Source organism: Microcaecilia unicolor, chromosome 6 (assembly GCF_901765095.1).
Source record: "Microcaecilia unicolor chromosome 6, aMicUni1.1, whole genome shotgun sequence".
Lineage (NCBI taxonomy): Eukaryota > Metazoa > Chordata > Amphibia > Gymnophiona > Siphonopidae > Microcaecilia > Microcaecilia unicolor.
Window position 1 is genome coordinate 193,605,545 of NC_044036.1, and position 24,938 is coordinate 193,630,482.

The window sequence follows — 24,938 nt, forward strand, 5'->3', positions numbered from 1 at the left end:
ATGTAACTTTAAAACCATACAAGAACGTAAGACCTTTGAAGTCAGAATGATTGAATATTTTAACACCCAACAGAAAGGACTTAACAAGGATCTGGGGTTCCTAGCCCATTATAAACCATAAAGCTGTATGTCTCTGTTGATCACCCTCCCCTCACCTATCCACACCCACCCTCTTAGAATATCAATGATATGCTTTGATGTCCCCATGCATACTTCCTACTCACCCCCCTCCTCCCACCCTGTCATAGTAATGCTTGAATGTTTTCACTTATATACACTGTCAGCTAGCACATTTGCTTATTTCCGATCTGAGGAAGAAGGGCAACCTTCGAAAGCTAATCAAGAAATGTATTAAGTTATGTCCAATAAAAAAGGTATCATCTTATTTTCTTTTCCATGTTTTATTTTGTTTGATTTCTATTGATAACCTTAAGAGTGGACTAACACGGCTACCACACTCCTCTACTTAAAAATAAGCCTGAAAGTGTTACTCAGTCTAAGGATGATTTCAGATAAAGTTTAGGTTCTGCTTCTTACTATGATCAGTAACCAATATACCAGCGATTCCCAAACCTGGTCCAGGAGGCACCCCAGCCAGTCTGGTTTTCAGGATACCCACAATGAATATTCATAAGGAAGATCTGCATAAACTGCTTCCACTGCATGCAAATCTCTCTCATGAATATTCATTGTGGGTATCCTGAAAAATATGACTGGCCAGGGTGCCTCCAGGACCAGGTTTGGGAACCATTGCAATATACCACTGCACAAGCAAAACCTAGCTGCTGTGCTACTTGCAAGAGAGCAAAACAGAACTTCCCAACCAACGGGTCAGAACACCAAATAGCATCACAATCTTGGCAGGATTTCCATAGATGCATTGTTATTCTGTGCCTTGGGAAACAGGGGTTCCATACGATTTTATTTGGCCACAATCATGGGGTCATGGCCACAAAAAGATAAGCACTGATCCGGGAGACAGAACTTGGCTTTTGAAGAGTTCTTTTGGACAATTCCCCACAAACGCTGACCCCATTTGGTATATCAATGACAGTAATGAGATGCCCTTATTACAGAAAAGATAGAGGAGCTTTAAAATGTAAGAGCAGAGAAAGGGCAGCCAAGTTTCCTGGTCCTCATAAAAGCATAGAAGGGCTCGACAGCCACTAATAGAGCTGAAAGAGCTTAAAGACACAAGGGGAGACAGATAATGTAGACATCAAAAGGAGTTGTATCCTACTGTGGTACTACAAACCACAAACATAAGCAGTTAAAGACACAAAACCCTCATAAGCATAAATACTGAATGTTGGGTTCTTCATATTTTATTAGTGATGGGTAACCCCCCCCCCCCCCCCAAAAAAAAAAAAAAAAAAGACCTTCTGAGGTCCCTTTGAAAGCATACAGAAGGGTAAATGCACGACATGTTTGATATCAGCATTTTACTGAATGGATGGCTCAAACCAAGGGAGAAATGGTTGAACTACTTCTGTACCAGGTGCAATCCACTCACTTTGTTTTGCGTTGACAAACTCATTTCCCCACATCCTGTTCCACTGCACCTTTAGCCTCTTCCACAACTTCACCAACTGCTGAACTGAAGCCAGTTTGACATTACAGCCTAAGATAGCTGTGATAACATAGCTTCATTAGAGCAGTGAACAAACTCTGTTAATTGCACTATTAGTCCAATAGCAGATAATTGCTCCTCAAATGAACAGGAACAGATGAATGAATTTCTTCCACTGTTGTACCTGTGGGAGACATGATTAGCAAAGCAATCCATAAATCAGACTGCAGGCAATGTACAAAAATAACTGAAAAGTGAGCAGCTGACCTGTGTTTTTGAAGAGCCTACTACTCCGTACTACTATAGAGCATAATCACTTCTCAGCCTCTTTTTGACTAAGATTCAGCCTAAGGTCCGAGCTAATTTCCGAGTATATTCCCTTCTTAGGGGTTTTGTTGAGCCAAACTCTACAATATGGAGTGGGGGGGGGGTTAATGTGCTGTCACATAGTGCATTGTTGAAATCAGCTTGGGACTAACAAATAACTAGTGAATTCTACAGTACAGTTAATGAAATGAACGTCTTCAATACAAAGGAGAAATTAGGTTTTTCCTGATAATTTTGCTCCCATTAGTCCTTCCCACTATTCCAGACTGTGTAGGACTGTTCTGTCCATCAACCAGCAGGTGGAGACAGAGAACCGAAAACAGAGCCATGACATCTCTCTCTTGGTATCCAGTCCAGCTCCTCAGTATTTACATAGACAAGCTGTAAAGAGAAACTCAAAACAAACACAATCTAATACTAACCAGACAAGCAAACATGGGTGGACCTCTCATCTCTGAACAAGTTGTAGAAAATAAGAGATATGTAGGAAGCACCATGCTTCGTTATTTGACCCATTATTTTGCACTGACTAAACATCTCGGAAACCTTGGATAGGCCTCTGAAAGAGTGGGATGAACTAATGGAAAGAAAACCGTCATCTCCACTGAGGGATGTTCAAAAACAATCCTTAGAGTGGGTGGGACCCTGGTGCCACCGCCCTGAGGACCGAAGCCCCAAAACTGGCTTCTGAGCGCACCGCAACATCCATCTTTTACTGCTTGGCAAAGGTATGCAGTGTCTACTACGTTGCCACCTTACAAATATCCACTGGAGACAGTAAGGTAGTCGCTATATGTCTCACAGAATGAGCCCACAGGGCCCAAATGCAATAGTCTCCTTCAGTCATCTAGCAATTGTGGGCTTGGAAGCCATGAGGCCAAGCCTCTGTTTACCAGTCAGGGTTTCAGCTTGATAATGCACAGATAGGGTTCTCTGCTTCTGAACTGGCTGGATAGTTCCCATTCTCTTAAGTCCAAGGAATGCCTGTACTGATTGCACTCCTCTTTATGAAACAACCTACTTTCGGGAGCTCTCCCCTCCTCTAACGGATCCTTCAACGATGGCTCCTCTGAATAGACAAAGGCCACATCACATGAGAAAGGAGAAGTAGAGATGAAAGCCTCATCTGCCCACTCCTAGTGGTCTAAATGAGATCACTGAGGAGCCAGAAGGGCAGCGGGGTGAGAAACTGAAGCACTTTGCAGCAACTCTGACTGTCCCTGCTTCAGTAAGTAGGCCTTGTTTGAGCAATACAACTCTGAAGAAAAAGATCCCGATATAGTTGAATGCTGTCGGGTCCTCGGGCTTTAAAATGGCGGCTGTGCTTTGCGTGTGATCAGAGGTTGCTCCTTACTGTCAGTTGGCCCTGACAAAATGATGCCTGTTCCCGCACTCTCCTGCATCAATGTGCACTAGCCCTGCCAGAAAGCCCAAAGACCCTGGCATATTCAGATGCTGCACCAAATTCGAAGCTGTGTTGCTGCCGACCATTTCCTGCATGTCCCGCACGAGTTCCAGCTTTCACGCACTGCAGTGCCAATGCCAGCCGGCGAATCCCACAGCAGGACCACCACTTAAGTAGCCATTCACCCCAACTGTCAAAAGCTCAGCACAACATGTCCCAAGCGGCGAGTCAGAATCCCTCCCCTGTACCAAGCAGAATTTGCAGATCTCCAAGCGGTTCCGAGTCAAACCTTAAGTCAAATTTACCACTGCCAGCTGCTCCACAAGTCTTAGGTTCAGGACTGATACTATGTTCCACAATCTCCAGCACACCTTTCCTTCTTTTTAAGACTGTTGGCTGCAAAAGGAGAACTCCACATGAAACAGGGGAGAGGTGAAGGGAGGGAAGAAGTAAATTTGTGGGGCACCAGAGAGAAGGATCTGAAGACCTCAGATAGGACTGTGCAGACTCAATCTACCCGCAAAGCTCAACTGGGAACCAGTTGACCGACTAGACCAGGAGGCCAAGCACTCAGAACTAGAGGCTGAAAATGTCCATCTATCTGCTGCAGATTAACTACTCAGTATTTTCTATTTGCAAATTCTATACCACCCAAGCTAACTTGCAGATCTGGGCAGTTTACAGGCTAAAACAGAGAAATCGGAAAACTACAACAATACTTGATAGGATAGGAATTATCACTTAGCAGTAGCACAATCACTAAGTTCACGGAAGGTGGACAAAGGAAACAGGGGAAGCGTGGTGGATAGAGTACAGAGCAAGGACCGGGGGGGATTAAACAGCGAGACATGACAGCGTAACTCTTCAAACCTTTTTGTTAAATTAACTGAAAGCTTGTTGAAAAAGCCAGGATTTTAGAGCGTTTTAAAATTTCTTCAAGGATAGCTCAGACCGTATAAGCAACGGGAGGGAATTCCATTGAAAAGGGACTGCAAAAAAGAAAGCATGATGGCGGATGGTTTCAAGTTGAGCAGATTTAGGAGCTAGACTGGATGCCAAGAGATGTCTCAGCTCAGTTGTCACTTCTTTATCTCCACATGCTGGTTGACAGACACAACTATTCCACAGGTTCTGGAATAGTGGGAAGCTACGTAATGGAACAACTTACAGGGAATAAGAACGAGGTCTGCAATTAGCCAAGTAGCACCCATAGGATCTTAAACTAGTGTTTTCCAAGTCCAGTCCTGGAGTACCCCTTGCCAGTCAGGATTTCAGGATATCCACAATGAATATGCACGAAAGACTTGCATATAACGGAGGCAGTGTGTGCAGATCAAGTTCATGTATATTCATTGTGGATATCCTGAAAACCTGACCGGTCAGGGGTATTCCAGGACTGGACTTGGAAAACACTGTCTTAGACCATAAACCTATTTCATTCGCTGCATGACCACATGTTGCTTAAAGGGAATGTGGCCAAGAAGTGAAAGCTCTCTTATGAAGATGCTAGAAATCAGTGCTGACCAAGTAGTTTTGGCTACCAAATTTTTCCTGCATGGGTTCATTGTAACCAAATTTCTAGTATCACAGATGGCTCAAAACAAGAGATTTTGGTGAAAGTTTTTATTTTCAATTGACTACCATGCTTCAGAGGGCTTGATAACATTGATATTCATCGAAAATTAGAGAGAGGTCAATAGGTATGTGCTGTATATTTATTTAATGGATTGGTGAGGAAGACACACATACCCTAGATAACTCAGGCATGGCTCCAGGACTTTACAAACTCGCCCACTTGTGCCCCTGCCCCACCTGCTTCCTTATCACCAACAAGAAATGGTGGGCTGGGAGCAATTTTTACACCCCTGTGCAGTCACACTGCTTGCACAACTGCCCTGCTTTAACCCTGCTATAGCTGTATCCTGGCCTTTTCACATCACGAAGACTCAATTATAACAGAAAATGAAAAAACGTTTTGATCGTATGTTGGCTCTGGGTAGTGGGACAGTTCTCTCCCACTCCAAAATCAGAGTTTATTGGGGCATTAGCATAAGGAGTTTTGAACCGTTCTTTTTAAACTCCACTTCAAGCTATCCTAGCCACCGAAATAAACGTCCTTTGTAACCTGGTTCGCATGTATCCCAGCTGTACTCATTACTGGCAGTTCTACCAAGCAGCCTTGCCCCAGTAGCATCCTAGAATAGCATTCTGTTGTACAACACAGAATAGCGGCTATTAAGAAGTCTGACACAAAATTAATTAATAGCTAACTCAACTTGGAACCTAAATATTGTGTCAAATGTTTTGGCCTGCATGCCTGACTTGCATTGAGGAAATGTTCTGAGCCTATAAACAAAAACACAAACTAACAGCCGCCCTCAAAATGCTTACAGAGAAAAAATTATAAACTGCCAACATTGTTTGGATTGGTCAATCGGTCAATGGGTAAGATGGCATCTCCAATGATTTTCAGTTGACTTTGTACCCTGAAATGTAACTTTTCCTCCTTTTTGCATTCCCTATTTGATGAGCAACTCAGAGGATAAGAAGCACTTCAACCACAACTCAGAGGATAAAGCTGCTAGAATCCACAAGATGCTGAGCATTATGAAAATACAGATCAGCAAAACAAACAGGAAGAGGTGGAGCAGACTGGAAACAAAAATGAGGGTGGCATTTCTCTCCCTTCATCTTTAAAATACTAGAAATACAATATTGTTTTTGAGGAAATAAAGCATAGACAGAAGTGATGCTCCTACCCAGCTCACCAGTCCTATCACCTGGGAGCTCAACACACAGAGCAACATGGAAGACCTTTACCTACACCAGAGGCTCTCAACCAAGCCCTCTGGCCCTTCCTGAACCAGTGCCGTCTTCAAGTATCACCAATGAATATGCATAAAGCATCTGCACACATGAACTCAACATATGTAAATAAATAATGAATTAATCACCATAGACAGCCTTAAACATAGAACAATTAAAAAGACAATGAGGACTGGGTTGAAAATATGCATGTTTTGTATATGATGCCCAGTGCTCCTTCCCCACCTCCATCACAGTGCAGTATGTCATCACAGAAGTTACTTTGAGTAACGTTCAGAAAATTGCTAAGACCACCTGTACTTTACCAGGCCAACACAGACACAATAACATTTATTAGCCTATCCTGCTTTCTGGGCAGAACTAGGCTCACCAGCAGCCCTCATATCCTGCCTCGTGGAAGAGGGGATATGTTAAAATGAAATGCACAGAACTGAGAAGAAAACATGGGCAGAGGAAGGGGTGAAGATTTCCGCCTGATCCGTCTCCCCTACAGAAAACAGCCAGGTTATACTCAAATCACATCTATTACTGGGGTGGAAAATGCAACCCCTACCAGACCTATTTCCCAAGTTCTTTGCTGTCAAAGCCAACAGAACAATGTATGACATTAGGTGAACGTTCCCCAGCTCCTCCTAGAGCCACAGCTACAATTACCAACCCAATATCCAACCTGGGTCCTGATGCTGATGTAGAGTGAGGGTGGGCAGGCAGGAGAAAGGATGGGGTTAAAAAAATAATATATATATGCTTAGACCACTTCACCATTCTGGATTTTCAGCTGAATACACCACATGAAGACTGCCTCATTTTTGGCTCCCAAGTAAATAGAGGTAGCCAACTAAACTTCATTTTAAGTTTTTACCTGCATATTAAGTCTTTTTTTTTTTTTTTTAATGAGAGAAGGCACTTTCCCTTTCCATCTGCCTCTCTCTCTCTCATGTATCTTATCTGCCTTCCAAAACTTCTGATCTTTTCTTTCATAACCATTCCAGGGCTGGGAAACAGGTCTCCACAGCATTAAGAAGGAAGGTTTTCTGCATCTAACTTGACGCTTAGTTGATTGTTTATTTTCAAGGAAGGTAGATACCTTCTTCCCAGTCGTGCTACACAGGGGATTACTCATTCAATGCATTGGTCTCTACACATTCCATTTGCAGCTTAACAGAAGACTATGTATGGTGGTCTCTGTCTTTCCCCATTTCAACTGTCGGGAGACATTCCAAAGTCTTACTGTACACTGTTCCTTCTTTAGGCACAGGTGCCAGTATTGTCCTCTGAATATATGCAAGTTACGGATGAGCTGTATGAATACACACACAGCAACGGGCCTCATTCACATTTGTCCTGGGACTTGCTCACACCTCACAGATGACAACAGGGAAATCGACATGGATTCGAGGGTGCTCTAATTTCACAATACCCTGGAAGGAAGAAAGAGATGCAATTAGGCACATATCCGAGGGTACTGAGAGTGTAACTCACCTTGAACGACTACTGGCACAACATGAAAATGTAAAACACCCTAATACCAGCCTCAAATCACTGTATTTGCAGTATGGAAATTGAGCAGATATTAGGTTGCATCTTCAGCTGTATCACCTCCAATTCAGGACATCTTGGTGACAGCAAGAAAGCCTTCTATGAGATGTTCATATGCATTTAATAATGATTAAGACCCTGTTTTGGTGTCCTCTAAATACCATACTGCAGTACATATGGCATCTTTTATCATGTGGAGATGCAAACATATCTGTCGGAGTATATCTTTGTACATTCAGCCTGCCATGCCCACCATAGACAAAGTCCTAGCTTCCCAGTGTCATTTCAAGATTCATGAAACCTGGGTAGATGGGGGAGAAACTGAAATTGGTGCAGTGTTGCTCCTCATATATATTTTAAACTTATGACATTTCAATATTACAGTCAAGCAACATAAAACTTCTACAGGAATAAAATTGCCCTATTTGCAGATGACATCCTATTTTATGTCAATGCACCACAGCTGACTTTACCTATTATAATTCGGGAACTCACTGATTTTGGGCAACTCGCAGGATTTAAAATAAATTATGATAAATCAGAATTTATGGGAATCACAATTACAGATGCAGAAGAGGAGAGACTGCTAGGGTCTTTTATATTTCGCAAGGCTGGCAAAAGCTTTTGATACCTGGGGATCCAAATTCCCAAAGATCTGTCTAAACTATACGTCCTGAATTACACCCCCCTGATCCAACAGCTTCGGAGAGAGATGAGAGTGTGGCGGGAAGGATGGCTCTCTTGGTAGGGCAGGATAGCCACAGTAAAAATTAACCTTTTACCCAGGGTGTTAGTTTTGTTTCAGTCCCTGCCATTGCTAGTCCCCAAGTGAAAAGAAATCCGCTGGCAGGCGGAGAACTCAAAATGCCCCAAGGTAAATATAACAGAGCAAAGACAGTGGGAGAACGACCAAGGATACCAAAGACAGGAAGATGTTCCTTAATAAAAGAGTTTATTTGGAGGATGAAGACTCGACACAACGTCGTGTTTCGGCCATTAGGCCTGCATCAGGAGTCTATAAAAATATACATGTAAATATAATACAAAAATAATAAAAGAATAATGAACATATATAATACACATTTTAATATGAAAGTAATATAATAAGATATGGAGAAAATAGAGGTAAAAAAATAATAATAATACTAAATAAACTTTAATCAATAATATAAAACACGAATCAAATTTGGAGGACAATATATATGAAAAACATATACATATATGAACTTTATAAAAAGTGCTTATTAGTAATGTTTGGATGGTCATAATCGTAGGTACTTTTGGCTGAAAAGCTGAAAAGCAAAGCATTAGATAAACGTGTCAACCTAATAAAAAAAAGGGGTTGTTTGAAGTACACTATGCTAGTGAATAAACTACCATTGTGTGAACTATGTGACAAAACAGAGCACATAAACAAATACTGATTTAATAAATTTGAAGTGAGGGATGATTAAGGGCCTGATTGCAACTGAATTAACTATGGCCATAGTTAATTCAGTTGCAATCAGGCCCTTAATCATCCCTCACTTCAAATTTATTAAATCAGTATTTGTTTATGCGTACATTTGAAGATCTGAAAGAGGAATAAGGGCTGCCCTCAATCAGACCTTTTCCCATACTTGCACGTGAAACACTACATATTAGATAGGGAGTGGACAAGGGTAGATCCGGATGACAGCGAGCATTTGGAGAATTTATGGTTCTCTGTGGGGAAGATTAGATGAGTTATTACTCTTTTCTACCGCCTAATTAGAGGGGATGGGTTTGTTAAGTTTCCATATATGAGTGCATGGGAAGAGGACTTGGGGTGTGAAATGAGTGTTCATGAATGGAAAGCTATATGTTTGGAAGTAAAAAAATCTTCTATTTGTGTTTTAATCAAAGAAAATGCATTTAACGCGATGGTACTATACACCAGAGCGGCTAAGAATAATGTTTCCGGGGACTATGGATCTCTGTTGGAGATGTGGTGAAGAAACTGGCACTCTTTCATATTTGGTGGTCTTGTTGCCGGATACAGGAGTATTGGGAAGGGTTAACCCGCTTGATGGCAACCACTCTGGAGATTGAGTGCCCCTGTGAACCTAAATGGTGTCTCCAAGGTTGGGGGAACTGAAGAGGCCTGAAATGGCAAAAAAGACTTAAGTGACTGTGTTTTACTGCGGCAAAGATAGTGCTAGCAGCTCATTGGAAACAGTCCAATGGGCCTTCTATTAACATTTGGTTGTTGAAGGTTTGAGTGTTGGGGGAGCTGGAAAAACTAACTGACCGCCGGCTGGGGAAGTTTGATCCCAAAGCGGTTGAATGGGTTCATCTGGATCATATGTTGGGAAATGTTTAGAGGGAGGGAGAGTGGGGGGGGGGGGGGGGGGGAATAATGAAGGAGAAATTGAATCATGTATATTGCTATAGGCTTATAGGGGAACCTGATGTGTTACGGATGGTTAAGAATAATTGCTCTCTCTGTCTCTGTTTTGATGTATCCTTCACAAAACGATAATAAACATTTATTGTGGGAGGGGGGGGGGGGGGAAACTTCTACAGGAAAGCTGTGCTTGTAGAAAATTTTTTAAAAAAGGAAAAAAACTTATGTCCCAAAATGAGAAAAAAAAAACGTATATATGGCTGAAGTCCACAACTTTAAGGCTCCAAGACAAACTGAGAATAAACAAAACAAAAAAAAACTCCAAAACATTTTTATAGGAAAATTACTAGGAGGCTCTTCTATGCAGGCCATCCTACTACATAAATGAAGAGTGACCGACGTGACGCGCATGCGCAGAACAGCAGAGCTGTTCTGCGCATGCATCAATTCACAGGTTTCTCCCAACGAGCCATGCATGCGCAGAACAGTGAAGCTGTTCTGCGCATGCGTCAGTTCACAGCCAGCCGCTCCCACCACTCCACCTCCCCGACGTCACCTGCACAACAGACTCCACCCCCTCCCCTACGTCGCCGCCAAACACTCCCGCCCCCCTCACAAACAACCTCCACCCACCCATACCCCTCCGTGAAGGCCACATCCATTGCCCTACCCGCATATCCAGCAACCTTCCCTACGTGCTGATCGAGGTCGACAGTGCAGGCGCAGGAGTAAAGGGAGAGAAGGAGGCCGAACCACTCCCACCACTCCTCCTCCACAACGTCGCTTGTGCAACAAACTCCACCCACCTCCCCTACATCGCTGCCAAACACTTCCGCCCCCCCCCCCCCCCCACAAACAACCTCCACCCACCCCTAACCCTCAGTGAAGGCCACAATCCACTGCCCTACACCCCTCCAAGTCACCCGCCACTCCCTCAGATTGCATACCCCCCTCCCCTCCTCCACAAACATTCACACACAAAGAAAGCTGCAGTGAAGAACAGCTGATCGTTCCCCTTCCGGCAATCACATAATTTACATCAGAAAAGGCATGACAGGGAGGGAAGGAGGAAGGTCGGAAGGGAAACGATCAGCTGTTAACTAATACAGCACCTTCACATCTCACACTCTATCACCGACAAAAGGAAACCACAGCTTTGCAGCGCAAACTCATCCAAGTCCCCTATAACACACGCCTCTAAACTACAGAGAAGAGAAAAAAAAATCTGTTCTAGCAACCACCTCTGAAACAGCTTCTGAAGGCAAATTGAGGTCAGGAGCTAAATCATAGCATAATTGCTGACAGCAGACTGTTTGGCCTTTTCAATCGCTACAGAAATATGATGGCAGATCCAGTCTGCCCATCCTCAGTAACTTCTATCTCCTCTCCTCCTTTCCCTAAGAGATCCCACATGCCTGTCTCATCCTTTGTTAAATTCAGACACAGTCTTACAAAAACCAACAAACCCCCCCACCCACAAACCTTCCACTTAACACTTTCAGACACACACACAAACACCATCAAACTTCGGCACCAAAAAAATAAATTTCACACACACACACTCTCTCACTGTGACACACACATGCCACACCCTACAAACCAGCCAACCCGGCACAACAACAACCCCCTTCCCCGGCACCCTCCCAACCACCACCTCACAACGCAACCCCAACCAAGCACACCACCACCCCCTACAACTACACCAAACAAGACACCCCCCACATCACCTCACCCTAACATTTTCAAACACACACACAAACTGGATCACACACACACAGACACTCGCACACAACCTCAAACTTCACATAACAAAAAAACACTTTCACACATACACACACTCTCTCACTGTGATACACGCCCCACACCCTCCAAAGAACCAAACCTGGCCCACCAACATCAATTTGTAAATTACATTTCTGTAAAAAAATAAAACTTGCCCGTTTTAATGGGCTTAACAGCTTGTATAATATAATGAGACCTAAGGAGACAGATTCCAAAGCCATCACTGAAGGAGGGAAGCAATTCAATCTTCTTAGCTGCCAGAAATGCAGTCAAGCGAGATGGAGTGTCTTTAGCTACATCAGGAAACAAATGACAAATAACTCAACTTAAGGAGCCATTCCCCGTTTAAAAATAGTGCAAACGACACTATCACTGTAGCAGAAGCTCATTGCTCAGAGTAATGTGTAACATCTAGTCTCAGCCTCTACTACAAAGTAACATAGTAGATGACAGAAGAAAACTACCTGTACGGTCCATCCAGTCTGCCCAACAAGATAACTCATATGTGCTACTTTATGTGTATGCCCGACCTTGATTTGTATCTGCCATTTTAAGGGCACAGACCGTAGAAGTCTGCCCAGCACTAGCCCTGCCTCCCAACCACTAGCCCCGCCTCCCAATCTCCATTAAGCTACAGAGGAGCCATTCCTTCTGAACAGGATTCCTTTATGTTTATCCCACGCATTTTTGAATTCTGTTACCGTTTTCATCTCCACCACCTCCCGCGGGAGGGCATTCCAAGTATCCACCACCCTCTCCGTGAATAAAATACTTCCCGACATTTTTCTTGAGTCTGCCCCCCCTTCAATCTCATTTCATGTCCTCTAGTTCTACCGCCTTCCCATCTACGGAAAAGGTTCGTTTGCAGATTAATACCTTTCAAATATTTGAACATCTGTATCATATCATCTCTGTTTCTTCTTTCCTCCAGGGTATACATGTTCAGGTCAGCAAGTCTCTCCTCATACGTCTTGTAACGCAAATCCCATACCATTTTTGTAGCTTTTCTTTGCACCGCTTCAATTCTTTTTACATCCTTAGCAAGATACGGCCTCCAAAACTGAACACAATACTCCAGGTGGGGCCTCACCAACGACTTATACAGGGGCATCAACACCTCCTTTTTCTTCTGCTGGCCACACCTCTCTCTATACAGCCTAACAACCTTCTAGCTACGGCCACCGCCTTGTCACACTGTTTCGTCACCTTCAGATCCTATCAACCCAAGATCCCTCTCCCCGTCTGTACATATCAGGCTCTCGCCGCCTAACACATACGTCTCCCGTGGATTTCTACTCCCTAAGTGCATCACTTTGCATTTCTTCACATTGAATTTTAATTAGCAAATCTTAGACCATTCTTCTAGCTTCTGCAGATCCTTTTTCATGTTTTCCACTCTCTCCTGGGTGTCCACTCTGTTACAAATTTTAGTATCATCCGCAAAAAGGCAAACTTTACCTTCTAACCCTTCGGCAATGTTACTCGCAAATAAATTGAACAGAATCGGCCCCAGCACCGATCCCTGAGGCACTCCACTACTCACCTTTCCCTCATCCGAGCGAATTCCATTAACCACCACCCTCTGGCGTCTGTCCGTCAACCAGTTCCTAATCCAGTTCACCACTTCGGGACCTATCTTCAGCCTGTCAAGTTTATTCAAGAGCCTCCTGTGGGGAACTGTGTCAAAAGCTTTGCTGAAATCTAAGTAGATTACGTCTATAGCACGTCAACGATTCAATTCTCTGGTCACCCAGTCACAGAATTCAATGAGATTCGTTTGGCATGATTTACCTTTGGTAAAACCATGTTGTCTCGGATCTTGTAACTTATTGGCTTCCAGGAAATTCACTCTCTTTTCCTTCAGCATCGCTTCCATTACTTTTCCAATAACCGAAGTGAGGCTTACCGACTTGTAGTTTCCAGCTTCTTCCCTATCACCACTTTTGTGAAGAGGGACCACATCCACTGTTCTCCAATCCCATGGAACCTCTCCCGTCTCCAAGGATTTATTAAACAAATCTTTAAGAGGACCCACCAGAACCTCTATGAGCTCCCTCAATACCCTGGGGTGGATCCTGTCCGGTCCCATGGCTTTGTCCACCTTTACATTTTCAAGTTGTTACTAGGCTAGATGGTCTGACCCAGTATGGCTATTCTTATGTTCTATTCTTGATCCTAAATCTTGTTGATGTGATTGTTCTACATAGTGCCCGACATCTAAATTTAGGTTTATAGGAAGACACCTTCGGCTTACCTTCTGATGAGTTTGAGACTTAACCTCTCCAAAGTCTTTAACAATCTTATCAAACTCTTTAAAAAGAAAAAAAAACCACAAAACAAAAAAACCTTTCCGTCTGATTATTAAGACGACGAGTTGGCCCGACCAATTTCACAACCAAAGAGAACAGTGGGCCGTGACAAAGAGCCATGCTATGAGCCAGTACTCTAATGAGATCATAAAGAGCAACTACCAATTAAGCTAAGTTTGTCTCTAAATGCGGCGAAATCTCCAGCTGAAGCTCCTGTCTTTGCTCGTCCTCTACACCTTGCCATAGGCAACAGAGACAAGCTTTTGCAACATAAGAACAGCGTGTAAAAAGCCTGCAGACCAAGAGTATCTACCTTAAAGGAGTTCTTAAGTGCTAATTCAATCTTTCGGTCTTGGAGATATTTCAAAGCTATACCCCCTTTCACCGGACAGTAGCCTTTTTGTAACTGTAGTAACCACAGGATCTACTTTAGGAAGCTTAAATGTCTCCTTTTCATAAGCAGAGCATTTAACCATAGCTGTGGCCATCTTGAGACCGGTGTCAGGAGAGTTCCACTCCACTAAAAGAAGAACTGAATCACTTCATGAAGAGGGAAGGCTTTAGGGGGACCTTTATGCCCTGTTATAATGGGATTTTCCTGAAGAGCTGAAAGCTGTTCTGAGGGAATTGAAATATCAAGTAATTCTAAGGATCTAGTGATCAACAGAGAAAGTTCATCTTTTTTAAATAATCTTAATACCTTAGGATCATCCCCCTCTTCTGTTGAAATTCCTCCATCCTGCAAAGCGTCTCTAGGAGAGGAAGCTCTAGACATCAAGAAAGGAAACTGATTGGAGGTAACAGAATAGAGAGAGACTGAATCTAAGCTATCCAGCTGATCTAGCAGAGTCTTGAAGCAATGGAACTGATCGAACAGAATCCTACAATTGGCTTCTTTTGAGCAAATAACCTTGGTGCAGAGATAAAATAAAACCTGAAGAAATATTAGAAGCCATTGTCTGTTGCTCCATGGGAGAAAATGCTGAAGACGCCAGCATAGTCTGTGATGCAGAACCCAAACCTAAGCACACTCCCAAAATGGCTGCCGTTGCCATGGTTTCTGAAGAGAAACTGCAGGGCAGCTCAGGTGGCTGCAGTGACTCAAACCGAAGGAGAGGAGCCTCTACAAAAGTAACACCTGAAGGATGTCCTCCCAGAGCTTCCCCGCATTATTGTATTGCGTGACGGCTGGCAGAAAAAAGACCGGCCGAGGAATACCTTCAGCCACAATGGGCGCACTTTTTGAACAGCTTCAGTGGGAGCTGCCATGAGGTAAAAAGAACTGCTGTTCAGCACCCACTCCCCATTCCCTGTAACAGGGCTAGCGAAGGAGGAATCTGCAGATAGTCCCCACTAGAGAAATGTCATTAAGAAAATAAGGCTTGCCCAAGTCATCCGAAGCAAATATCCAGCTCTCCTGACAAGCACAGTAACAGACTTTGAGAAGGAAAACAGCATGGGCAGCAGGAGGAAAGATGATGACAACACGGGTAGGAAGGTAAAGCAGGAACCTAGCACCACCAAGTGTACCCAGAAAAGGACCAAGGCTTCTCAGAAACAAAAGTCCTTCCCCTAGAAGTCGACCAAATTTTGGTTTGGCACTGAAATCCTATTCAGCCTAATTTCAGTTCTGGCTAAAAATGCCAGTGTATGCTTTGAGCTGTGTCCCTTCTCCTCTCCTGAGAGGAGCTGTGTCTGTCTGTCCCTTCCCCCCCAATGGTCTACCTTAAACCCTGGTGGTCTAGTAACCTAAAATCCCCAGTCGCTCCTGACCCTGCCATTAAAACGGCTGGCGAGACTGCCACTGAAGGTTGCAACAGCTATTTTGAGATTGGAGACAGCATAGGCAGAAGTCACTGAATTGGGAGGGTCCGGGAAGGGGGCTCTGTCTGGTCACAGGGTGGGAGACGGAGGCTCGGTCTGGTCATGGGGGGAGAGAGTGGGGTTTTTGTTTTGCAAGCTGTAAAGGGAAATATCCTAGTTCTGATCTGCAGAGACTCCAAAATAGGTAAAAATAATTCTTTTATGTTGACAGTAAGATTAGGGCAAATTTGTGAACCATTCAACCACATATGGAAAAACTGTAGCACATTGAGTCCCAGATTTCCCATTGATGATATAAGATTAAAACTTTTGAAAGAAAATAAAATTGAACTTTGATTTCAATCAAAGTTCATTAAAAAAAAAAAACATACAGTAGATTCCGTTAAGTACAATTTACACTTTCCTTTATCACTAATAATAAAATATTTAAGCTCTTTTCTTGTTCAGCCACTGATTGTAGGGTTCAGTGTGTCACACAACAGGGGGAAAAAAAAAGGTTTGAGAACTGGCTTAAGAAGGGACAAGTAAGGAGAGAATGTACAGTTAGCTATGGTCTCCTGTGAAGTTATGCGATGTGTGCCTCAAAAATGATCCATTACCTGAGGTATCAAGTTCCTGTAGATCCTTTTCAGCTTGGCTCTCTTCCTCCCATTCCTGGTGATTATCGTCTCCTCATAAAATTCATGAGCCAAATCCCCATCCTCATCATAATACATCGATCTATAGCAAGGGGAAAAAAAAAGGTGCATATGAGAACTTGCACATATTGGGGAAAAGGTGGAGGGGAAGCGAAGTTTTCTCCATTCTCTACCATACCCTCTGCCACCTACCGACCAAATCTAGAAGATTTCCTGTAGACAGGAAAGCATAGAGATCTCTGCTGAGCTAGTACAGAAGCAACAACAGGAGCATCCATCTGTCCAAGTGCTACTGTAACATAACTCCCATGTCAGTCAGACCCACTTGGCAATAAAGAATGCTAACTTCAGGCCACGATGCTCAAAAGTAAACACGGGTGCAAGAGGCCACTGCACAGAATGTTTAGAGGCCAGGAGCGTGGAAACAAACAGCCCAAGTAGCACGCTAATGTAGTCAAGCTCATGTCAATGAGATCATTTTGTATTCCTCCCCAATGCTCAGAAAAGAATGCCGGAAACAAAATTGCCTTATCGCTGCAAAGAATAATGACAGGTCGGAGCAGGCTAATTAGGCTATTGGAAGACAGAATTTCTTAAGACTAATTCTCATGCTTCTCTCATGAATCTTGCTTCAAAATCTGCTGGTTTTGATTGCTTTTGGAAGCGGAAGGAAGCCCGTGCAAGTTCTTAAAGGCTGGTCGTATGCAAGTTCTTAAAGGCTGGTCGTAAGAAACAGCAGACTCAAGCAAAAGCACTGGCGTCTGTTTCCTGCATGTAAATCCAAAGCGTTCATGCTAAAAAAAATGCTTACACACACCCAAAGTGAACACACAAATTGGCGTCTGTTTCCTGCACCTAAATATAAGCGTCTAAGCAATTAAAAAAAAAAAAAAAAAGAGAAATTAAAAGAACACACATACATATATATATATATATATATATATATATATATATATATATATATATTTAGGTCATAGAAAACAGATGGAAATGTGTGCTTCACGTTCAGGTTTTACCAGGTTCATGCGCACAGAAGCTGAGCTTACTGTGGAAGTCTTCTGCACATGTGCCAAGCATAATCCTCCCGCTGACCTCCCAAATACTCAATGCTGTGAGCGCACCTGTATTTGCATCTCATTAGCATTGAGCATTAGGGCATTGTTCTTCTGCGCTGTTCCGGCGGTATTTTTACAGTGCTCTTTAGAACAGAACCAGAGTTCTGAGCATCGGGACCTCAGAATATTAAGCTGAGAGATTTATGTATATTGCCAAACATATAACAACATTTGCGGATACATCAAGTTGAAACTATATTCATCTATACAAGAGATAAAGAAGAGCAAGACAGCAGACCTTCACAAATTTTCTTTGCATCTAGGAGCCAGCAACTGAAACCCCGCTGGTTTTTTTGCTTTTCCTTCCCCACCCCTTCAACACAGTCCCCAGTAGGATGGGAATCCCATCTCAGATTAGCAGTAGCACTTTTAGAAACTGGTTTACTACGGCTCTTTTCCTATTCTGTCTGTAGGCAAAGAAACGTTAATAAAACAGTCCCTTAAGGTGCCACTGCAAAATCTATAGCAGAAGCCAGCAGACTCCCTTCGCAAAGCACGCTGTCAGCTCTGCAACAGTGCACCTTGATAGGTGAAACAAGAGACCACTGCTTTTATTTCACAAAGCACATATTAATTTAAAACTCATTTAGTTCCTTCCTAAGTATTCTTCTCATGATACCTGCATTCTCTCAGCTATGCTTTCTACTGCCAATTTCCCAACTGCAGGTAGAATTAACAGCTTTTACCTGAGATAACCCTGTTTCAGAGCCATCTTAAATTTCTTGCTACCTTCAACTGCTGATATGATAAACCAGGCAAGCATATTTTTAAAAAATTAAATAGCACAGCAAAAATAATTGTTTTGTAGGTAAAAGTAAATATTTGATGACAGTGTTGCCACAATAAATTTACAGGTCCTTTTACTAAGCTGCGGTAAGCGCCAACGTGTGCCTACCGCAGGGTAAAAAGCGCTACCACAGGGCATGCTCAGACATTCCACGGTAGTTTCGAGATTGGTGAGTGCTTCCCAACCGCTAAAAAATAGAATTTATTTTTAAGCGCCGGGGGCACAGAGTAGGCGTGTACTGCACAAATCTGTTAGTGCTACACACTACATCGCTGTGTGCTAATTAGCACAATCAGCATATGACTTCTTACCACAGTACCTGGAAGACAGGTGTCAGTTAAGTGCTCATGTGCTAATGGGAAAATTAGCACTGGCCATTAATAGGGGATTTTACCACTGCACTAAACTGACTTCAGCATGCAGGAAAACCTGAACTGGGGACAGTGCTGGCCAATTTTTAGTGCAGCTAAGTAAAAGGGCCCCTTAATTTGGTGACCTTATCCTCTCTCTAGAAATAACTTGACAATACTTTTGAAACCCTCTGCTCAGTCTGCTGCGACAGCAAAGAAAGCAAATAAAATGTTAGGTATTATTAGGAAAGGAATAGAAAATAAAAACCAAGGTTATAAGGTATGGAAAAGAGGTGCGAGGATGTCATAATGCCATTATATCACTCCATGGTGCGACCACAACTTGAGTATTGTGTTCAGTTCTGGTCGCCGCATCTTAAGAAAGATATAGTAGAATTAGAAAAGGTGCAGCGAAGGGCGACTAAAATGACAGCGGGGATGGGACGACTTCCCTATGAAGAAAGACTAAGGAGGCTAAGGCTTTTCAGCTTGGAAAAGAGACAGCTGAGGGAAGACATGATAGAGGAATATAAAATAATGAGTGGAACAGGTGGATGTGAAGCGTCTGTTCATGCTTTCCAAAAATACTAGGACTAGGGGGCATGCGATGAAACTACAGTGTAGTAAATTTAAAACAAATCAGAGAAAATGTTTCTTCACCCAACGCATAATTAAACTCTGGAATTCATTACCGGAGAACGTGGTGAAGGTGGTTAGCTTGACAGAGTTTAAAAAGGGGTTAGACAGTTTCCTAAAGGACAAGTCCATAAACTACTAAATGGACTTGGGAAAAATCCACAATTCCAGGAATAACATGTATAGAATGTTTGTACGTTTGGGAAGCTTGCCAGGTGCCCTTGGCCTGGATTGGCCACTGTCATAGACAGGATGCTGGGCTCGATGGACCCTTGGTCTTTTCCCAGTGTGGCATTACTTACGTATTTATGTAATGCCTTCGTATCGTTCCACGGTGCGACTGCACCTTGAATACTGTGTGCAATTCTGGTCACCACATCTAAAAAATATAGTGGAATTAGAAAAGGCACAGAGAAGGGCGATGAAAATGATAAAGGGGATGGGATGACTTCCCTATGAGGAAAGGCTAAAGCAGATAAGGCTCTTCAGCTTGGAGAAAAGACGACTGACGGGAGCTATGACAGAGGTCTACAAAATAATGAGTGGAATGGAATGAATAGACGGGAATCGCTTGTTTACTCTTTCCAAAAATACTAGGTCTAGGGGGCATGGAATGAAGCTACAAAGTAGTAAATTTAATACGAATCAGAGAAAAGTTTTCTTCACTCAACGTGTAATTAAACTCTGGAATTCGTTGCCAGAGAAGGTGGTTAAAGCAGCTAGATTAGCAGGGTTTAAAAAAGGTTTGGATGGCTTACTAAAAGAAAAGTCCATAAGCTATTACTAAAATGGACTTGGGAAAATCCACTGCTTATTTCCAGGATAAGCAGCATAAAATATATTGAACTGTTTTGGGATCTTGCCAGGTACTTGTGACCTGGATTGGCCACTGTTGGAAACAGGATACTGGGCTTGATGGATTCGGTATGTCCCAGTATGGCAACAATTAAGTACTTATGTAACTTAGATAATGGGATTATACTATATCAAAACACTGAAATGCAAAATGAGCTAAGGATCATGTCTTTAGAGCTCTTTATCTTTTTGAAAAATATGTAAAAAGGTTTCTTTTATTATTCTTAGTTCATTCTACAGTAATGAAGTACACCTTTCAAATTAGTCACAAAAATAAATCTGCTACAAGAATTATATGTTTTCACAAATCTGATTTTTGTCCCTCTGATCATATACACACAAATGAAACTTTAGGCTTAAAAGCATCTTATTCATGTTTTTTCACTGCGAGCGTTTCAGCCAAGTTATTTTTTTGCCTCTCTAAATGGGAGATGTACACTATTCCTATTCAGAAATAAGGAGGTAGAATTCAGTGTCACAGTTTGCTGCTCTTATCAATTCTAGGTCATTCTATTGCACAATCCTTAGAATTCAAAGGACATTTCCTACCAATAAAATAATAGATATGACTCAAGCCCATGCTTGCGCTTTCCTCATTTTCCACTGATCAGGTTGTAAGTTTCAGTTGACTAAAAGCACATAGTAAAATTCAAATCCAATGGAGTGGAGGAGTAGCCTAAGAGCCAGGGGAACCACAGCAGCTCCTTGCAACTCTGGGCAAGTCACTTAACCCTCCATTGCCCCAGTTACAAATAAGTACCTGTATACGGAAACTGCTTTGACTGTAATCACAGAAAGGCGGTACATCAAATCCCATCCCCTTTCCTTAACTTACAAAGCTTCTCACCTACCATAAGCCCTCATCATTTTTGAAGGAATTTGGTTCTACATACTCCACCAGCATAACAGGCTGGTGGGAGTAGTACTGCCTGAAAATGCAAGGTTTAAAAAAATCCAGGACACACAAATATGTAATTGGGGGAACACTTACTGTGATTCTCTGTCGGTCAGCTTGGATATGAAGACATAAGGACCAACCAAGAAGATAAACATACAGTATAGTCTCAATTATACGTCATTCACTAATCCAACAGATCTACAGGCGACGTCATCGAATTGCCATTAAGAAGCGTGCGGCTTCTCTTCCTGTTTTTCAACTTCACACACTGCAAGGAAGCCATCTTTGATCTGAGACTGTGCTTCTCTGCAAGGAAACCATGCTTTGCAGCTGATACTCCTCATCAAAGTTAAGAAGCTGTGCTTTTATGCATGAATGTTTGGATCTGAGACCCTGCTTTTTTAGCGAGGGAACTGTTTTTTGTTTTGAGACCCTGTTTTCATGCATTTTGAGACCATGGTTCTATGCAAGGGAACCATAATTTTTAAATCTGGGACCCTGCTTGTGTAGCGAGGGAACCATTGGAAAAAGTTTTGAGCAGTCAACTAGCTTTTATACCATTACAGCACAACAGTGATTGTTGGACCTGGGACCCCACTTCCGCAGAAAGGGACCAGTTGAAAATGTTTTAAGCCAAAACCCTGTTTTTACAACATGGTATCAATTTTTGGCCAGTCAAAAGAGGGAAAAAAGTTGTTTTGTCTACAGAGCTGAAACTTTTGCAAAATGAAGTGCTAAAGAAAGTGAAAATTAAAGATGTTTTGAGCTGAGACCTTGTTTTCCTGCCAAGGAGCCACTTTTGATCCGAAATTTTTGGACCTGCGCTATGTGACTCAAAAGCCTGCTTTTCTTACCAGTGATCCATGTTTGATCTGATTGTACTTTTACAAAACCGAAACCATGGTAAGATTCTTGTGCACTTAAATGTCTTTGATAGGAATAAAATCCCAAGGAAAACAAACCACAAAAAATGTCGGAAGATAAACCAAGACAGACCAAAAAACAAGGGAGTAAGAGCACCAGAAAAGTTTAATGGGTCCCATTAAACTTTTCTGGTGCTCTTACTCCCCTGTTTTTGGTCTGTCTTGGTTTATCTTCCGCCATTTTTTGTGGTTTGTTTGATTTTACAGGGAGATTTGGACCTTTCTTTTGTGTATAAAATCCCAAGGAACACATTTAATTTGCGATATATATTACATAGTAATCTATTCTTATTTATGATTGTACTATACAGGTGAAGAATAGTGCATTTATTTTTATTTAGATTTTGCTCACATTGTCAAAGACAAATAATACACATGCGTTTATTTCTTGCTCTCCGATGTGACCTCAAATCTCATTTAACTGTATCAATTACCTTCTCTCCCTGCACATCAAAGAGGATTTCAGCCACCCTTAAGTCTAACAATGCTCCTAGTTCTCTAACCTCTTCCAGTAAATAATAATACCCCTTACTGAAAGCACCTAGTACAGTTATTCCCAACCCAGTCCTCAGAGCACACCTAGTAGTCTCATTGGGGTTTCAGGATATGCACAATGAACACGCATGAGTTAGATTTGTACGTGAGGCAATGCATCCAAATCTATCTCATGCATGTTCATTGTGCATATCCTGATAACCTGATGGGACCAGGCAAGGTTTTACTCCAGTTCTAGGACTGTCACCTCTGCTCGGCTGCCCCAAGTCAGCATCAAAAGCTTCCCGAGGCCTAGTCTGTATTCTGCCTCCCGCTCTTACCCCCGTCGGGTGAATATGAAAGGCGTGGCCTTCCGGACCCGGGCCAGGGTCTGCTCCGAACTGCTGCTGCCGCCGTTGGAGGAGGTGTCGCTGCCACTACCAGCCGAGGAAAAAGGCCAAATACCCCGTGCCTTGGAGCCGCTGACGCCCATGGTCAGCGCCGAAGCATCTTCCAAATGGACGAATGTGACGCTCACAGCCCCCGACGGGGCCCCATGTCCGTGACCAGGACGACAACAGCGTCCCAAAAAGCACAGCCGTCAGCCTGGCGCTCTGTTCACTCCCTCCTGCTGCCGCCTATGGGAGCTCGTCACACCCGAAACAACCAATCCGTCTACGGCAAGCAATCAGGGAACACAAACGTCACTACCGTTTCCGGCCCTCTTTTCTTGCTCTGCGTAACCAAGGAGGTTTAATAGACAGGAGATGAAATGACGTCGAAATGCTGAAACCAATTAGGTCAATCTGAGTTTTCCCTTCCCCGCGCAGCCGTCATCCCCATATATTCAAAACAAAGCAAGCAAATCGATGAGCTGCTGCATCTACGTTGTCGTTCTTTATTGCTGCTGTAGCATTTTTATTTAATCTCATTTATGTTTTCAAACACGCTGCCTTGTGCAGCATAAGGATATACACTGAGAAAGTATTAGTTTCATCAGTTAGAGTACGAATTTGTTCTACATTTCAAATAATTGTGGGGTCCTTTTCCCAGCACCAAGACTCTTTTTACCACAGTGGCTAAAAAGCTCCCAGAATGACACCCATGGCCATTTGGTCAGAGAACTCTTACCGCATGCCATGCGGCAGGGAGCTCTGTCACCCATTGAGGTGGCGATAAGGACTCCTGAGCTAACCCGGCAACACGTGGCAATGACCGATTACCACTGGATTAACACTGCACAAGCCATTTCCAGGGGTTTTTTTTCTCCGCAGCAATGGTGCACACAGGGCAGGACTACCTCTGGCGGCCACGTTGGGCTTACTGCCACTCTGTAAAAGGGCCCCTGTGCCATTTGGAGGGGCTGAGTATTCATGCAGAAATGTTTTCACGTAGTAAAGGCCACCAAAACAGACATCATGTTATGAGAATCAGGTACTTAGTGCTTTTTTTTTTTTTTTTTTTTTTTGTGCCGGTACACAACGGTACGGCATACCGGCACCTTTTTATTCTCTATCCCACAGGCGCCGGTCTCCTTCCCTCCCAACTCAGCTCCCTGACTGGCAGCCCAACTCAGCTCCGTTCCTCCCCCCCACCCCCCGCGGCAGCCCAACTCAGCTCCGTTCCTTCCGCCCCAAGCGTTTAATCCTTTTACTGTCCATGGCAGCGACGTCATTAAAGAATAAAGCACTGCAGGCTCGCCTCCAGCTTCTCCCTTCCCTCTTCACACAGTGTCTCGCCTTCTCTGATGATGTATTTCCTGATTCCGGGAGGGCGGGACACTATGTGAAGAGGGAAAGAAGAAGCTGGAGGCAAGCCTTCAGTGCCTTCTTCTTTACTGACAGTAAAAAGGTTAAACGCTTGGGGGGGGGGGGGGCAGGAAAGAACGGAGAGGAGGGCTGTCGGGGAGCTGAAGAAGGGCAGGGAGAATCGCTGGACATGGAGGGGAGGGGAGGGCAGGGGAAGAGAACAGATAGCTGGACATAGAGGGGAGGACAGGGGGAGAGAAAAAAATCGCTGGAGAGGAGGGGAAGGCAGGGAGAGAGACCAGATCACTGGAGAGGAGGGGAGGGCAGGGGGAGAGAACAGATCGCTGGAGAGGAGGGGAGGGCAGGGGGAGAGAACAGATCGCTGGAGAGAGGGGAGGGCAGGGGGAAAGAACAGATCGCTGGCCATGGACAGAAGGGGAGGGCAGGGGGAGAGAATAGATCGCTGGACATGGAGAGAAGGGGAGGGCAAGGGGAGACAAAATACATTGCTGGAGGGGAGGGCAGGGAGAGAAGAAATTGCTGGACATGGATGGATGGAGGGGATGG

The 24,938-nt window shown here is 43.4% G+C and overlaps 1 protein-coding gene across 1 annotated transcript; it reads right to left on the reverse strand.

Moving 5' to 3' along the window:
• Positions 1-683: 683 nt before the first annotated feature.
• Positions 684-23,313, reverse strand: TUSC2 (tumor suppressor 2, mitochondrial calcium regulator). The gene is made up of 3 exons (XM_030205494.1): positions 22,965-23,313; positions 16,547-16,667; positions 684-7,549 (listed from the first exon to the last, which is right to left on the reverse strand). The coding sequence occupies exons 1-3, from the start codon at positions 23,114-23,116 to the stop codon at positions 7,484-7,486; spliced, it is 339 nt and encodes a 112-aa protein (XP_030061354.1). The 5' UTR covers positions 23,117-23,313; the 3' UTR covers positions 684-7,483.
• Between the last annotated feature and the right edge of the window lie 1,625 nt (positions 23,314-24,938).

What these genes read in the sequence shown, in the direction of transcription:
- TUSC2 (XM_030205494.1), bottom strand. Translation starts at nt 23,116, where the DNA reads ATGGGCGTCAGCGGCTCCAAGGCACGGGGTATTTGGCCTTTTTCCTCG. An exon ending in TTCATATTCACCCGACGGGG is followed by an intron (nt 16,668 to 22,964) that starts GTAAGAGCGGGA and finishes CCCTTGCTATAG; the next exon opens with ATCGATGTATTATGATGAGG. An exon ending in ACAGGAACTTGATACCTCAG is followed by an intron (nt 7,550 to 16,546) that starts GTAATGGATCAT and finishes TCTTCCTTCCAG; the next exon opens with GGTATTGTGAAATTAGAGCA.